Source organism: Geotrypetes seraphini, chromosome 2 (genome assembly GCF_902459505.1).
Source record: "Geotrypetes seraphini chromosome 2, aGeoSer1.1, whole genome shotgun sequence".
Classification (NCBI taxonomy): Eukaryota; Metazoa; Chordata; class Amphibia; order Gymnophiona; family Dermophiidae; genus Geotrypetes; species Geotrypetes seraphini.
This window is the reverse complement of record NC_047085.1, coordinates 204,267,468-204,284,707: the sequence shown is the minus strand read 5'-3', so window position 1 is coordinate 204,284,707 and position 17,240 is coordinate 204,267,468. Positions and strand designations below refer to the sequence as shown.

General features: G+C 47.3%; 1 protein-coding gene across 1 annotated transcript in view; it reads right to left on the bottom strand.

Annotated features, from left to right (window-relative positions):
• Positions 1–17,240, bottom strand: part of SNRNP48 (small nuclear ribonucleoprotein U11/U12 subunit 48) — a 77,739-nt gene that overhangs the window by 39,087 nt on the left and 21,412 nt on the right. Inside the window, exon 3 of the mRNA XM_033934735.1 lies at positions 6,792–6,855. Within this exon, the coding sequence (XP_033790626.1) occupies positions 6,792–6,855 (64 nt within the window). The remainder of the gene's footprint in view (positions 1–6,791; positions 6,856–17,240) is intronic.

Below are 17,240 nucleotides of genomic sequence, written 5' to 3'. Positions count from 1 at the left end.
AGGGCTGATAAAACCACATTCAGGTCCCAGACGACAGGAGGAGGCTTCAGAGGTGGTTTGACATTGAAGAGGCCTCTCATGAACCGGGAAACTAGTGGATGAGCCGTGAGAGGTTTTCCGAGGATAGGCTCATGAAACGCAGTGATGGCACTAAGGTGGACTCTGATTGAGGTAGACTTGAGGCCAGCGTCAGACAGGGAAAGCAAATAGTCCAGTACAGTTTCCACCGCCAAAGAGGTGGGATCATGATGATGCAGTAGACACCAAGAGGAGAACCTGGTCCACTTCTGATGGTAACATTGAAGGGTGGCCGGTTTCCTAGAGGCATCCAAAATGCGACGGACGGGCTGAGACAGATTCTCTGGAGAGGTTAGCCCGAGAGAAACCAAGCTGTCAGGTGGAGCGAAGACAGATTGGGATGTAGTAGAGACTGATGCTGCTGCGTAAGTAGAGTAGGAAACACAGGAAGAGGAATGGGCTCCCTGGAGCTGAGCTGAAGCAGGAGGGAGAACCAGTGTTGGCGAGGCCACCGAGGAGCGATGAGAATCATGGTGGCCCTGTCCCTGCGGAGTTTGGATAACGTCCGCAACATCAGAGGTAGAGGAGGAAAGGCATAGAGGAACCGATCCGTCCTGTCGAGCAGGAATGCGTCTGGGGTCAGACGATGAGGAGAGAAGAGTCTGGAACAGAACTGGGGCAGCTGATGGTTGTGAGGAGCTGCAAAGAGGTCCACCTGCGGAGTGCCCCAGCGAGCAAAGATGGAGTGAAGTGTTGGAGGGTCCAGAGTCCACTCGTGAGGTTGAAGGATGCGGCTGAGATTGTCGGCCAGGGAGTTCTGTTCGCCTTGAGGAAGAGACTGTGGGCCGTGGCCCAGGTCCATATTCGGATGGCCTCCTGACAGAGGAGGGGAGATCCGGTGCCGCCTTGCTTGTTTATGTAGTACATGGCGATTTGATTGTCTGTGCACAGGAGAAGAACCTGAGGGTAGAGAAGGTGCTGGAAGGCCTTGAGAGCATAGAACATGGCTCTGAGTTCCAGGAAATTGATGTGATGTTGACGCTCCTGAGGGGTCCAGAGTCCCTGGGTGCGTAGATCTCCCAGGTGAGCTCCCCACGCATAGGGGGAGGCATCCGTGGTTATGATCATGGAGTGAGGGGGTAGATGGAAGAGTAGACCCCTGGAAAGATTGGAGTCGTTCAACCACCATTGAAGAGATTGCTGAAGAGACGATGTCACAGAGATGGGATGAGAAAGAGGATCCGTGGTCTGTGACCATTGGTTGGCTAGAGTCCACTGAGGTGTCCTGAGGTGGAGTCGAGCGAGAGGAAGTACATGGACCGTCGAGGCCATGTGGCCCAAGAGGACCATCATCTGTCGAGCTGGGATGGTTTGATGAAGGAGCACCTGACGACAGAGGTGGAGCAGAGTCCGGTGTCGGTCAGGGGGGAGAAACGCCCTCATCAGAGTGGTGTCGAGAACTGCTCTGATGAACTGAAGTCGCTGTGTGGGAAGCAGATGCGACTTGGGGTAGTTGATCTCGAACCCCAGGAGATGGAAGAACGAGATGGTGTGTTGAGTGGCTTGTAGCACAAGCGGAGACGTAGGTGCTTTCACCAACCAATCGTCCAAGTAGGGGAACACCTGGAGGTTGTGAGACCTGAGAAAGGCCGCCACCACAATAAGGCACTTGGTGAACACCCTGGGCGATGATGCGAGGCCAAAGGGTAGCACCTTGTACTGATAGTGGCGGTGCTGTATCTGAAATCGGAGGTAGCGACGTGAATGCAGATGGATTGGAATGTGAGTGTAGGCCTCTGGAGTGTAGGGAACATAGCCAGTCGTGTTGAGAGAGAAGAGGGTAAAGCGTTGCAAGGGAGAGCATTCTGAACTTCTCCTTGACCAGACACTTGTTGAGGTCCCTGAGATTGAGGATGGGATGGAGGTCTCCTGTCTTCTTGGATACCAGGAAGTAGCGGGAGTAGAATCCCTGACCCCTTTGGTCCGGAGGCACCTCTTCGATGGCATTGAGAAGAAGGAGGGATTGGACCTCACTCAGGAGGAGGGGGGTTTGGGAGGAGTGAGAAGTAGACTCTACGGGAGGATTGTCTGGGGGAAGAGTCTGGAAGTTGAGAGAGTAGCCGTGGCGAATGATGTGGAGGACCCATTGGTCTGATGTGATGACCTCCCAACGGCTGAGGAAGAGTTGGAGGCGACCTCCGATCGGCTAAGGAAGAGGCAATGATGTTGGGAGACTGGCTATGCCCTGGAGAAAAGAGTCAAAAGGGCTGAGATGGTTTTGACGGAGGTAGAGGCTTGGCAGGTTGGTGAGACTGAGAGCGAGCCTGAGTTTGATGTTGTTGCCGAGGTCGGCGCGGCTGCTGTTGAGGCGGGTTGAGAGGTCTGGCCGAGAACCTGCGCTGGTAGGAAGACTGCTGTCTGTAGGTGCGAGCAGGTGGAGTCTTCTTTTTAGGTTTGATCAGAGTGTCCCACCTGGTCTCATGCGGAGAGTTTCTGGGTTGTGGAGTCCAGGGACTCTCCGAAGAGTTCATCACCCAGACAAGGTGCGTTTGCCAGGCGGTCCTGGTGGTTAATGTATAGGTCAGAGACTCTCAGCCATGCCAAATGGTGCATAGCCACCGCCATGGCAGAAGCGCGAGAGGTCAGCTCAAATGAGTCGTAGATGGAGCGAACCATGAATTTCCTAAGTTGGAGAAGGCTGGAAATATGCTGTTGGAAAAGAGGGACCTTACGTTCAGGAAGATATTTCTGTAAGGAGGAGAGCTGTTGCACCAGATGCTTCATGTAGAAGGAGAAGTGGAAGGTGTAGTTGTTGGCTCTATTGGCTAACATGGCATTTTGGAAAAGGCGCTTACCAAATTTATCCATGGTTTTACCCTCTCTGCCAGGAGGGGTGGAGGCATAAACACTGGAACCCTGAGATTTTTTCAAGGTGGATTCCACCAGGAGGGACTCGTGGGGCAATTGAGACTTGTCAAAACCTGGGATTGGAATAACCCGGTACAAGCTGTCTAACTTACGAGGGGCTCCAGGAACCGTGAGGGGAGCTTCCCAGTTTTTATAGAAAGTTTCCCGTAAGATGTCGTGGACGGGCAACTTCAGGAACTCTTTGGGAGGTTGTTCAAAGTCTAGAGCATCGAGAAAAGCTTGAGACTTTTTAGAGTCAGACTCCAAGGGAATGGAAAGAGCTGCTGACATCTCCCTAAGAAATTTGGAGAAAGAGGATTGCTCTGGTTTTGAGACGGTGTCGGTCATGGAGGGTTCTTCATCGGTTGATGAAGCGTCCTCCTCGGTACCGTGAGGGGAGTCTTCCCACAAGTCTGGATCCCTAACGTCTGGGTGTGTACGTTTGGACATCGGTGTGGAGGGCTCGGCATGGCGGGTCTTTGAGAGAGATTTGCCTGAGCGCACCGAGGCGGTACCGGGTGAGGAAGACCGATGTCGTTCCTGGGACCGGACAGGGGTGGCAGCATCACGGGTACGTACTGTAGGTGTTTCTGCCAAGAGCACCGGCATGGAAGTATTAAGCGGTACCGAGGGGGTCGATACCGATGGAACGGTGTGGGGCTCGGACCGGTCCCGTACCGGAAGGTGCGGTGCCAGCAACGCCGGCAACAGTTGTTGGAGCTGTTGTTGCAGCTGCTCCTGTAACTGTGTTTGGAGTATGGCCGCGATGCGGTCGTCCAGGGGAGGCACCGGTACTGCTTTTTTCTTCTTTGGTACCATAAGTGCCGCTCTACGCTCCGGCGATGAGGAGGCCGATGATGAGGCACTCACCGAGATCGGAGCGGAGCGTTTGCGGGGCCGGTGCGGTGCCGGGAGGGCCAGTGTCGCAACCGTGGTAGGAGGGCGCTCAAGGGAAGAGGGAGGCTTCTTAGCCGGCTTACCTGGGCCCAACGACCCCGAGGAAGGATCCGGTGGTGTCGATGTCGTTGGTGCCGACTTTTGTGGTGCCGTCGACGTCGCAGCCGGTTCCATGGCAAATCTGGTACCAAACAAAATATTTTGCTGGATCTGCCGATTTTTTAAAGTACGCTTTTTAAGCGTAGCACAGCGGGTGCAGGTGTCAGCCCGATGCTCTGGACCCAAGCATTGGAGGCACCAATTGTGTGGGTCGGTGAGGGAGATCGGGCGTGCACACCGCTGGCACTTCTTAAAACCCGGTTGAGGGGGCATGAAGGGAAACACGGCCTCCGCAAAATCGAATCCGGAGGCCTGTTTGATGGCAACAGGCCCCGCCGGGGCCGGCCTGAAAAAATAAAGAAAACTCGACGAGTTTTTTTTTTTTTTTTTTTTAAACAACAGTAAAGGGAATCCGATAATAAAAAAAGAAAAAATGTTAGAAAATACACGAGCGGGAAGGCAAAAATTAGTTTTTCAACGGCCGTTGAAAACACATGCGTCTTCTTTGCTCCGCGGAAACGAAGAAACTGGGGACCACGCTCTCCTCCGTCGGGCGGGAAGGCACTCGCGCATGCGCGGTGCGGCCAACTAGAACTTTCTAGTTAAAAAGGTCCGTACCGGGGCTCCGTCGGTGACGTCACCCATGCGTTAAGAATATGCTGCCTGCTTGTCCTGGGATAATAAGCATATATTTGGGTTTTCTTAACACTGTGCATTATTTTACACTTTATTGATTTAATTCCAGGTACTATAAAATAACACATTTGAGCATAGGGACCAATTAAGTTAGATAATACTGAGGTTCTCTTATTTTAAGAAAATCTAGGGATTTAGATATGTTTAATATATATCTAAGGTTCTATTTTTCTTTAGCTATACTTTCTTTACATTTTCTGACCTTTTTTACCTCAAAAGTACTGGAGTTTCATGAATACCTCTATGAATAAAAGAACAGACACTAGTTTAGTCTCTGCTCTAGGACTATAATTGCACCTAGAACAGACACTGCCTATATACCTACCACTGGAATGGTAAGTTTCCTGTATGGTATAGCTTAGGCAGCAACTTACATAAATGTACACTTGACTGGGTTTTATCTAGAATAGTGGATGGGATTTGCTTGCATTCTCACTAGAGAATTCAAGTAAGCTTTGGGTAAGCTCTTCTAGGCACCTGCCTTTGCAGGCCTAGGTAGTACATTTTTCTGGCTTTTGTACAATTAGTCCTATCTAATTGGCATTAAAAGAATATACTTGCACAGACACACACTGATCCATAAGAAGGGCCGTACCCAGAGTAACCCCCCCCAGCGCCACAGATCAGACCATGAGCTCAGTTATGAATATTACTTCATAAATTTAGTAATATTCAAGAGGGGATTGAGGAGTAGTGGCTCGTGGCCAGTAGGGGGTGATGTTTATGGGACGGTGATGGAATGGATATCAGAACATGATAGTGCAGTATTTTTGTGGAGTTTTTCTACAAAAGTGCCTGTTTTTCGTATGATTCTGGGTAATTCTAGTTAGATACAAGCATATATGTCAGTTAAGGCCACGCCCAATAGAAGCGTACGACAAACTGGTGAATAAAAATCTGAATATAAATGAAGCTAAAGCCAGAAAAACACACTACAGATTAATATAAGGGAAAGTATAATAATATTTTTTTATGTACTTTGCTGTTGGGCCAGATCATGAAGGAAACCAGAGGATACATGGAATCCATTTTGGTTCTCTGTCTTTTCTATATCTTCTCAGTCTTTGGAAACCATTTTGTTTTCCAAGTCTTTGTTCTCAGTATCGTGGTGTTAATTGATACCACATATGCCTTAGGCTGGCTAGAAGTATCCTAAACTGAGATATAATATTTATGAAATAGGAGTTATGAATGAATCATATGTATGGGATGTATGGAATGCTTGGCCAAGCAAATATGACTGAAGTATGTGATTGTGTGACTGTATTGAACAAAATAATGGGTTTTGGAAAAAACATACGATATATCTTTGTAACCTAAAGAAATCCTAAAATAACATCTGGAAGTAATTAAGTCAGAGACTCCTGCTCTAACATAGGAAGGCTTCTGTGTGAAGCTGTTAGCTCAGGGGGATACAGCCCCTCCTTTTCTCTGATTGCCTTCTCCTGCACTTTCTCCTTTCCTCTAAGGCTGAGAACTTTTCAGCATCTTTTTAACAAATAATGTTCTTAATCTACTTTTGTGAAAATTATGATTTATATTCAGAAATGAATATAAGTAAACAAATGTACTTTTCTGAAACTTTGTCTAACTTTTAAACACCTCCTTTGTTGATTTTTATTGGTTGAGAAACTGATGATGTCACAATGAGCCGAAAGTATATAATAGAGTGACTGAGCTCGTTATCAGAAAGCCAGCATTTGGCAACTATAACGATCTCCCGCTAATGTAACGGCTAATTAATGCAATTATGCTATATTCTTTTGGTGCCATGATTGGAGGAAAAAAACAATAAAATTACTGTTAACTTTACATTAGTGAAATTTTGCATTTTTTATTATTTTTTCCCACCGTGAGCTTTAAGAAGGCGTCAATGTCCCTTGCTCAAGTACTTATTGATCTACTTGGGATTTCATTTTTTTTTTTCTAAGAGAAAAATTAATTAATTGGCTAGTACTATTTATCCTATAGTGTTTCCCCCTACCAGAGCTTTCTACCAATGCTAAAAAACAAACCAGCTTTAGCAAAACATTTTTCATACCTGTCAAATACAGAATTAAAAAATTTAGATGCCATGCTCTTGGAGTGGCTAAGGGTAGAAGTGAAATAAATGCTTCCATGTGCCATCTATTTGCAATTAAAAACATTAAGCCAACAGCAGATTATTTACTTACCAACAGCAGCTGTGGGTAGTTGTGTTTTCCCGTAGAAAAAGCTAGGCTCACACAACAAGTCAATCTGAAAAATTAAAAACAAAACTCACTGACCAACCAGTGCCCAGTGAACAGGCAACTTATTTAAACTGTCTAATTTATTAGGTGGTATTATTTGTTCAGGCAACATTGCTGAATTTATAGGTAGAACATCCAAAGTAGACTTTCCATTATATGAAACATAGAAACATAGAAGATGACGGCAGAAAAGGGCTACAGCCCATCAAGTCTGCCCACTCTGCTTACCCACCCCCTGTCTATGCCCTAATGACCCAATTTCCTTATCTTGACCCTTGTAGGGATCCCACATGGGCATCCCATTTATTCTTAAAGTCTGGCACGCTGTCTGCCTCGATCACCTGCACTGGAAGCTTGTTCCAATGATCAACCACTCTCTCTGTGAAGAAATACTTTCTGGTGTCGCCATGAAATTTTCCGCCCCTGAGTTTGAGCGGGTGCCCTCTTGTGGCCGAGGGTCCCTTGAGAAAGAAAATATCATCTTCCACTTCGACACGTCCCGTGAGGTACTTAAATGTTTCGATCATGTCTCCCCTCTTCCTACGTTCCTCAAGAGTGTAGAGCTGCAATTTGTTCAGTCTCTCTTCGTACGAGAGACCCTTGAGCCCTGAGATCATCCTGGTGGCCGTCCGTTGAACTGATTCAATTCTGCGCACATCTTTACTGTAATGTGGCCTCCAGAATTGCACACAGTACTCCAGATGAGGTCTCACCATAGCCCTGTACAACGGAATTATGACTTCAGGCTTTCGGCTGACGAAACTTCTATTGATACAACCCAATATCTGCCTTGCCTTAGATGAAGCCTTCTCCACTTGATTGGCAGTTTTCATGTCTGCACTGATGATTACTCCTAAATCTCGTTCTGCTGAAGTCCTAGTTAAAGTTTCTCCGTTCAAGAAGTATGTCGTGCATGGATTTCTGCTTCCGAGGTGCATGACCTTACATTTCTTAGCATTGAAGCCTAGCTGCCAGATTGAGGACCAACTTTCCAATATAAGCAGGTCCTGCGCCATATAATTCTGTAAACTGCATTCACTTACTATATTACATAGTTTGGCGTCATCGGCGAATAGTGTTATTTTACCTTGAAGCCCTTGAGTCAGATCCCCTATGAATATGTTGAAAAGGAGTGGACCCAGGACCGAGCCCTGCGGCACTCCACTGGTCACCTCCGATGTTTTAGAGAAGGTACCATTAACCACCACCCTCTGAAGTCTGCCACTCAGCCAATCATTGACCCCTGCAGTTAGTGTCTCTCCTAACCCCATCGATTCCATCTTGCTTAGCAGCCTGTGGTGTGGGACACTGTCAAAAGCTTTCCCGAAGTCCAAGTACACGACGTCCAAAGACTCTCCCAAGTCCAACTTTCTTGTTACCCAGTCAAAGAAGCTGATGAGATTGGATTGGCAGGACCTACCCTTGGTGAATCCATGCTGACTGGGATCCCGAAGATTCCCTTCATTCAAGATCGTGTCCAATTTGCTTTTAATTGGAGTTTCCATGAGTTTGCACACTATTGATGTGAGACTCACCGGTCTATAATTCGCAGCCTCTGCCCTGCAACCCTTTTTATGCAGAGGAACGACATTAGCTAATTTCCAGTCCAGGGGAACTTTCCCCTTACTTAGGGAGAGATTGAATAGCTCAGCCAACGGTTTCGCCAGGACATCACTCAATTCTCTGAGCATTCTTGGGTGCAAATTGTCTGGTCCCATGGCTTTGTTCACCTTGAGTCTTGCCAGTTCACTGTAAACTTCACCTGGTGTGAACTCAAAATTCTGAAACGGGTCTTCTGTGCTTTGTGTTGCCTTCAACTGGGGACCGTGTCCCGGTGCCTCACAGGTGAAGACTGAGCAGAAGTATTCATTCAGTAGTTCGGCTTTATCGGAATCTGCTTCCACGTAACTTCCGTCCGGTCTTCTAAGGCGTACTATCCCGCCTGTGTTCCTTTTTCTGTCACTAATATACCTGAAGAAGGATTTGTCCCCCTTTTTAATGTTTTATGTTATATGTGTAGCAGTGCTTCTCGACCCAGTCCTGAAGACATACTGAGCTAGTTGGGTCTTCATAATATTTACCCTGATCTATATACCAAGGAGTAGAGTTACCATATGGCTCCAGATAAAGGAAGACGGATTAAGACATCTGGGTTTTACTTCCATTGAACACAATCTGCCATCATGTTTCTCCATTGCATGCAAATATCTTTCATAATAATAATGGCTTTATTTATATCCCATCATATCTATTCAGTTCATGATGGTATACAGTAAAGTAGAAGTACAGTAGGGATACTGCAGGTATTGATGCAAATGAAGATTAAAGCATTGTTTTAGGGGGGGAGAGAATAGGGTGGGTTTGCGCAGGTAGGAGGGGGTGCATGTTGGGATTGTAGGTGGGATGCATATTTATGGTGGATATCCTTAAACTTCACTGGCTGCTCATGCCCTGTGGATTAAGTTGAGAAGCACTGCTCAAGGGCATACATATTAAGGCCCATGAGCCTCATTTCACAGGACTTTTGAATCCCTGCACCATTTTGGTAGCTCTTCTCTGGACTACTTCTACACTTCCCCCTCCCTATTCGCGGTTTCAATGTTCGTGGTTTCGATTATCCGTGTTTTTTGCCCCAGCCCCCCCCCAAAAAAATCACTCATTGGCATCGAAAAAAAACAGCTCCGGGACTTGGAGGGAGGCGATTGGAGGTGGCGTGGGGGCAATCAGAGGCGGAGGGAAGCGATTGGAGGTGGTGTGGGGGCGATCAGAGGTGGAGAAGGGAGATCAGAGGCGGAGGGGGCGATCAGAGGTGGAGGGGGTGATCAGAGGCGGAGGTAGGCGATCAGAGGTAGCGTGGGGGCGATCAGAGGCGGAGGGGGGCAATCCGAGGCGGAGGGGGGCAATCCGAGGCGGAGGGGGGCAATCCGAGGCGGAGGGGGGCAATCCGAGGCGGAGGGGGGCAATCCGAGGCGGAGGGGGGCAATCCGAGGCGGAGGGGGGCAATCCGAGGCGGAGGGGGGCAATCCGAGGCGGAGGGGGGCAATCCGAGGCGGAGGGGGGCAATCCGAGGCGGAGGGGGGCAATCCGAGGCGGAGGGGGGCGATCCGAGGCGGAGGGGGGCGATCCGAGGCGGAGGGGGGCGATCCGAGGCGGAGGGGGGCGATCCGAGGCGGAGGGGGGCGATCCGAGGCAGAGGGGGGCGATCCGAGGCAGAGGGGGGCGATCCGAGGCGGAGGGGGGCGATCCGAGGCGGAGGGGGCGATCCGAGGCAGAGGGGGGCGATCCGAGGCGGAGGGAGGCGATCAGAGGCGGAGGGAGGCGATCAGAGGCGGAGGGGGTGATCCGAGGCGGAGGGGGGCGATCTGAGGCGGGCGATCCGAGGCGGAGGGGGCGATCCGAGGCGGAGGGGGGCGATCCGAGGCGGAGGGGGGCGATCCGAGGCAGAGGGGGGCGATCCGAGGCGGAGGGAGGCGATCCGAGGCGGAGGGGGGCGATCAGAGGCGGAGGGGGCGATCAGAGGCGGAGGGAGGCGATCAGAGGCGGAGGGAGGCGGTCAGATGCGGAGGGAGGCGGTCAGATGCGGAGGGAGGCGATCAGAGGTGGAGGGAGGCGATCGGAGGTGGCGTGAGGGCGATCAGAGGCGGAGGGGGTGAGGCGATCGGAGGTGATCAGAGGCGATCGGAGGCGGAGGGGGGCAATCAGAGGCGGAGGGGGGCAATCAGAGGCGGAGGGGGGCGATCAGAGGCGGAGGGGGGCGATCAGAGGCGGAGGGGGGCGATCAGAGGCGGAGGGGGGTGATCAGAGGCGGAGGGAGGCGATCAGAGGTGGCGTGAGAGCGATCAGAGGCGGAGGGGGTGAGGCGATCGGAGGTGATCAGAGGTGGAGGTGATCAGAGGCGATCGGAGGCGGAGGGGGGCAATCAGAGGCGGAGGGGGGCAATCAGAGGCGGAGTGAGGCAATCAGAGGTGGCGTGAGGGTGATCAGAGGTGGCGTGAGGGTGATCAGAGGCGGAGGGAGGCGATCAGAGGTGGCGTGGGGGCGATCAGAGCATGGACCCTAACAGGGTTGTGCTGTGAGCTCCCACGGGAACTCACAGCACAGCTCTACACGGGGCAGGAGTGTAGGAAGATCGCTCCTGCCCCGTGTCACCGCTAGACTATCAGGTAAGGTCTTGGGGTGGGTCAGAGCTGGCCAAAAGTTATTCGAGATTTTTCCCTATTCATGGGCCGGCTCTGCCCCTAACCCCCGCGAATAGGGAGGGAGAAGTGTATTCCACTTGGAAGTATGACCTCCAGAATTGGACAGTTTTTTAAAATATAAGGTTTCTGCCACAAAGATTCAAAGGCATTATGACACCTTTTCTCTACCAGCCATGCTGCCCCCTAACACCTCAGGCTCTGGCTGCTGCCTTATTACACTGTCTGAATACCTTGAGATTAGCAGACATGAACACCTGAAAGTCTGTTTCCTCACTAGCACACATCTCACCCTCTATTATATACCTCTCTTACATTCCATTCTGTCTAAAAGAAAGCACATTATATTGTCCAGCTGGAGATTTCTTTCAGATCCATAGCACCTGGCTACTCTCTGACCTCCAAGTAAACACCAAACGTCCAACAGGACAGAGAACCCACGGGTATAAAACAGTACAAAAGGAAGTGGGAACGGAAGATCACTGATGTAAAACCAAATTGTTTATTTCAGAAAAGGACACAAGCAGAAGCTGTGGACCCAACACAGCACTGTGTTTCGGCATCTGAGAACGCCTGCATCAGGGGTCACTAAACATAAAAACGTAACATAACATATTAAATCACATGATATAAAAATTTAAAAATTTTTATAAGCCATACAAATAAATCAATACCAGAGGCCAATTAATTAAATAAATAAATAAATACATATAAATAGAATGAATGATAAATATTACATTACATTAGTGACTTCTATTCTGCCAGTACCTTGCAGTTCTAGGCGGATTACAAAAGAAGATAACTGGACATTTCCAGGAAAATTACAATTTAGGGAGCTGTTTACATGATTGAGACTTTGAAGAGAAAATTACAAGAGCGGTAGAGACTTTGAGGGGAAATTTACAAGAGAGGGGAAGTCAAAAATATGTATATATGGCAAACAAAACATATGATAATGTATATGCAAATTCATAAAAATTAAACCAAACTTGTGGCGTATATGTTCACAGATGACCGGTCTGGGATAAAACAAAGCTATGTAGTAAAAATATGGAAATAGGACCAACAAAATACCATATTTCATCAGGAGAAAAACTCTTAAAAAAACTACGGCATAACATAATATTTACATAAGACAATAAAAGAGCACAAAACATGTAGCTGCGTAAACAAACTTCAAAAGCTATTTGATTGAAAGAACAAATTTTGTAACAAGCTAGCAACTATGCAGAATGTTAATACAGAGAATCTCGAGTGTAACATTTCATGCATTGTAAAACCTGAACTGAAGAAAGAGGAAGGCGAGTACTTTATAAAGAGAGATATAAAAAGCCACAGGTAAGGAGAAAAAAAAGAGAAAGAGAAGAAAAGAAAAAACGAGGGCCGAGAGAAAAGGAGGAAAAAAGATAGAGAAAGAAAAAGAAAGGGGGGAAGGGGGAAGATAAACCACATCAAAGGAAAATAAGCCAAAAGGACCAACATAATTAAAATGATGAAATAAGAAGCAATAAGAAAAACAGCACCTGTGAACGGAGCCCGAAAAAAAGGCTCCGATATGGACAGAGGTGATAGAAATGTGAAAAAAACAAAACCGACATGGAAAAGACTGAGAAAAACTAAAAAAAAGCAGACTGTCATCAGAAAAAACCATCAAGAAAAAAGGGGAGCCGACTGAGAAGAAACAGAAGAAAATCAGAGGACAACATAGAAGGAAACTATCCCGTCAGCATAGCTGTGAGGGAAAACCCAAAACGCTATAAATGAAACCAACAAGGTTGAACGATACAGCAAAAACTATTGAAAAAAAACCTAGAACACCAACCCAAAAGGAAAATATGTAGAACTACTGCATATGAAAGAGCCTGCCGTACTGCACAATTAAGAGCGTATAAGAATACTGATACAACTGCATGGCAGAATGTCAGAAACAGGGGCAAGAAATGCTAAACAAATGTATAAAAAAAGAAATGCACCTAAAGCCATATTAAAGAAGCACAGAAACTGGGTAAAGTTAAATAAACCATTAAACGTGTTCACTTACCTCGGTCCAACTAACATGCCAGAGTAACCAAAATCACTGAAAAGCTATGGAAGCCGCCATTGCTGAAAGCATTTAAATACCAAGGGGAAATCACACGCATAAAACAGAAAAATAAGTAAAACCACCAAAAAAGGAAGAAAATATACTAAGGATAACCAAAACAAATATATAAGTTATAAAAATAAACTTAGTTAAGAACTGATGACATATAGGGCTCCTTTTACGAAGGTGCGCTAAGCGTTTTAGTGCACGCACCGGATGAGCGCACTATAGCTCGCGCTAGCCAAAAATCTAGTGCCTGCTCAAAAGGAGGTGGTAGCAGCTAGCACATGTGGTAATTTAGCATGTGCTATTCCGCGCATAAATGCCCTAACGTAAAAGAAACCCATAATGTATAAGAACTGATTGACAGGAAGGCGGGACTACTGTCTTGCTTCCAGTGTTTATGCCCCCCCTCTTTTTTAAAATTATTTTCTTCCTTTTCTTTCTAATTTTAGATATGTTTTATTTTTCATTTATTTTTTAACTCTTTCCATTGTAAATCATTTAGGTACCTGTTGATACTTGGAAACTATGCACCTTGAGACCCCCAACTGCCAAGCCCTTTTCAAAACCGTTCTGAAGAAATAACAGGATTACAGCTATGGGAGCCATATATGGTTTCACCTTCTGCTCAGTGCACCAGCGCTGAAAAATCTTATAGTATCTAGTATAGACCGCAACAATCGCTGACTTCTTGAATTGAAGAAGGGTAGTTATGACTAGCTCCGAATATTCTTTCTGTGCTAAGGCTGCATGCTCAAGAGCCATGCCAAACATTCTGTATCCTCCAGGGCGATTGGCCCCTGTGACAGAAGTGTTGAAAGTGGTAACAGCCTGAGACATCTGACCCTTTGTAGCTGCACTAAATCCACATATCATGAACGATAAAGCAAATATGGTGTCACAAGAATTACCAACCCATGATGAGTCGCTATTCTTCAAATGACCCACCATTGGCCACAGAGGAAAACATACAACAGCTCTCTTGCTGGCCAAGGCTGGATCAAGGTGTCCACGTCCATGCATTCCAGCTGAATCACCGGCTGAAGTACCTAGAGGCTTTCTTGTTGACCACTGATTCAATCAGGTCAGTTGTCAGACTTCAGATCCAGGATGGGCCTCCAATCATGAGTTTTTCTTGGTTTGGATCTCCAGAAGCCGGTTCACCGTCGCTTTGAATTTGACTGCTTTCTTCGGTCTTCCTGCCAGAAAATCTACAAAAAATTCCTAAAGAGGACAATAAAATTTGAGTTTGTAGCCCTCTCAAATGATGTCCAACACCCATTTGTTTGAACAGATCTTTGCTCAGGCCTCTTCGTACTCCAACAGTCTTCCTCCTATTTGGGGAAGCTCTGGCTCTGGCCTGGCGTCATTTGAACTTCTTGGTAATAGCTGCCGAGTGGGGAGTTGGCGCCTTCTCTGGAACCCCCAAACTTGTCTAGATCTCTGAACAGATGAGCCTGTTGCTGCCTGGTGAGACTGCCTGTATTCACGAAAGGAACCATGATTCGACACCCCCCTTCCCAGGGGCAAGTGGTCTACTGACTTAGGCTGATTATGTGCCACACTGGCCATGAGATGTACAACCCCTCACCAATGAGCATTTATCCTTTAAAATGGAGCCTGCTCAAAGTAGCTTTAGAAGCAGAATCTCCCACCCATTGTCTGATCCAGAATATTCTTTGTGTGGTGATTGAATAAACAGACACCTTGATCGTGACCCTAAAAACAGGGCATCTGCTACATAATCCGTCCCCGATAGCAACACTTGGGATGTGCTCTCCTCTGCGGACACCACAAAGGAAGCTGCAGTCACTGCTTCCGAATCCAGAGCTAAAGCCCCAAACTGTCTTTTGAGGACCATTCACCCTGCAATCCTGTGCATCCTTTTATATCACTCCTCCCTCAATAGGGAGTAAAGTATGATTAGTTACTTGTGCTGTTAATGAATCCAACTTAGGTTGAGTAAAAAGCTGCTGGAAATCAGGAGCCATTGGGTACAATTTTATCATAGCCGTGGCAACCCAAAGAGGACCCTCTAGAACCTCCCAGTGCTCTGTCAACATCATGGTTATCTCTGGATGCAAAGGAAAAAATGTGGACTGGGTCTTAGAGCTGCTCATAAGCAAAATTTGATCTACTCTCTCACCACCAATATTTCTCTCTCCCTCCCTATGCCCAACAATTCACCTCCTTTCTTCATTTCCCCATGTGCACATCTCTATTTCCTTCTCACTCGGACACCCAATTTTCCCTTTCCATTCCCTCCCCACCTCAGCATCTCTTTTCTTTATTTCCTCCATTTTTCTATCCTATGTCAAGTTCATGCTCCCCTCCTTCTGTGTCCCAACACGACCCTACTTCTCTCTTCCTAAGCCAACGCAGTCCCTCTTCCTCCCTTCCTGTCCCAATGCAACCCTCCTCCTCCCTTCCTATGCCAACGCAATCCCTTTTCCTCCCTTCCTGTTCCAATGCGACCCTCCTCCTCCCTTCCATGTCCCAACGCACCCCTCAAGCAAAAAAAAGCACCAGCTTGCCTCAAAATACAAACAGTACAGCAAAGAAAGGCAAAGGAGGCGACTTATCAGCCAGTAGAACAGTCTTTATTTGAACAGATAGCTGACAGGACGCCTCCCTTGTCTTCCAACACACCCCTTGTCATCTCCCTATAGCTTCTAGCTTTAATAGGTTAGGGTTTTAAATGGTGGTCTGATGATTCACGTTGGCAGTGATGAAATGCCCTGTATGTTGCATGCTTGCAAGTAAGTAATTAGTGTATTATTCATTTCCTATATAGATATATAAATAAAGGAATCAAAAAGCAATTTTTTGAGTCACAAACTCCACAGCCCTGTTTAAAATAAAATCAGGAAATCCAAGATGGCCATGGTGACAGCGTTTTGGCACCAAAAACGGTCCAGGAGCGGTATGATAAAGAACCAAAAATTCAGAGAAGGGGTTTTTGGAGGTGGGGGGAGCCTCAGGGAATCCCCAGATACCCTCAAAACTTTGATTTTCAAGACCCCCCCCCCCAACTTGATGTTTCCCACAGACAATAATGCACTGTACTTACAGGACTGGAAAGTGGTGTGTCTGCCTTAGATCCCACTGCAGCTGGATTATGAAGACTTCTGCCTCAGACAAGCTAGTAAATTGCTCCAGGGGCTTGTCTCTTTAGGCTGCCTTTTAGTCAAACCCCGAATGTCTGAATCTCTTGACCTATCTAGCTCCTCTGCGTCTTCAAGCATGTGTGTGGGGGATGCAGCCAGCACCCACTACATTCATCTGGACAACATGGGGCCATTCAGCCTGTGATCCAGTGCCTGATAAATCAGGGGTGAGCTGCACTCCCAGGGGTACTAACCCTGAGCTGCCTTAACAGATAGTGCAGGTCATCTAGGTAGGTTCCCTGTAAAAGGCTTGCCTCCCCCCCACCCCCGCTATAGCCCTCTGACATAAAGACTGCATTTTCTTCCAGGCAGAGCAGTTCCAGGATCTCTGGGAAACTCTAATACTATGAAGCCTCAAAAGTAGGATAAAAAAAGCCTGAAAATAAAAAAAATCAGATGCAGAGCAGTTGAAAAGATACCTTCTCAACTTGCTTTCAGAAGGAAAAACTGAGGAGACAAGGTACTGCCCAGTGACACAAGGAGGCAGAGTCGAAAAATGTACATAATGCCTTCTGCAATCTTTTGCACTGGAAATCTGACTTATGTACTTTCTTAAATTCCTCTCTCACAATCTCAAGCAAAATTAAAAAGTCATTAAAAAATATAAGTGACCTAGCCTAAGTTAGAGGCATAGGCAAACTAGGCATGCATCTTGGGCCTGAAAATTTAGGGGGTCCTGTCAGATGTGCTTAGGATTCAGGAGGTTAGGACTGACAACTGCCTGAATTTTTTGTCACGATTCTTAAGTTGTTAAATTACCTGTGTCAAAGCCAGAAGGATGGATGGCTAAGAGTGTGGATTTTTTTCAAAGTTTGGCCCACTACAGCTCTCCATGCTCTTCCCCTGTCTACTGCAGAGGTTGTAGTAGGCTCCAGCCAATGGGAAGGCTGCTCTAGTCACAGGAAGCAGAGGCTAAGCTGCAAGGACTGTGAGGGAACCAGAT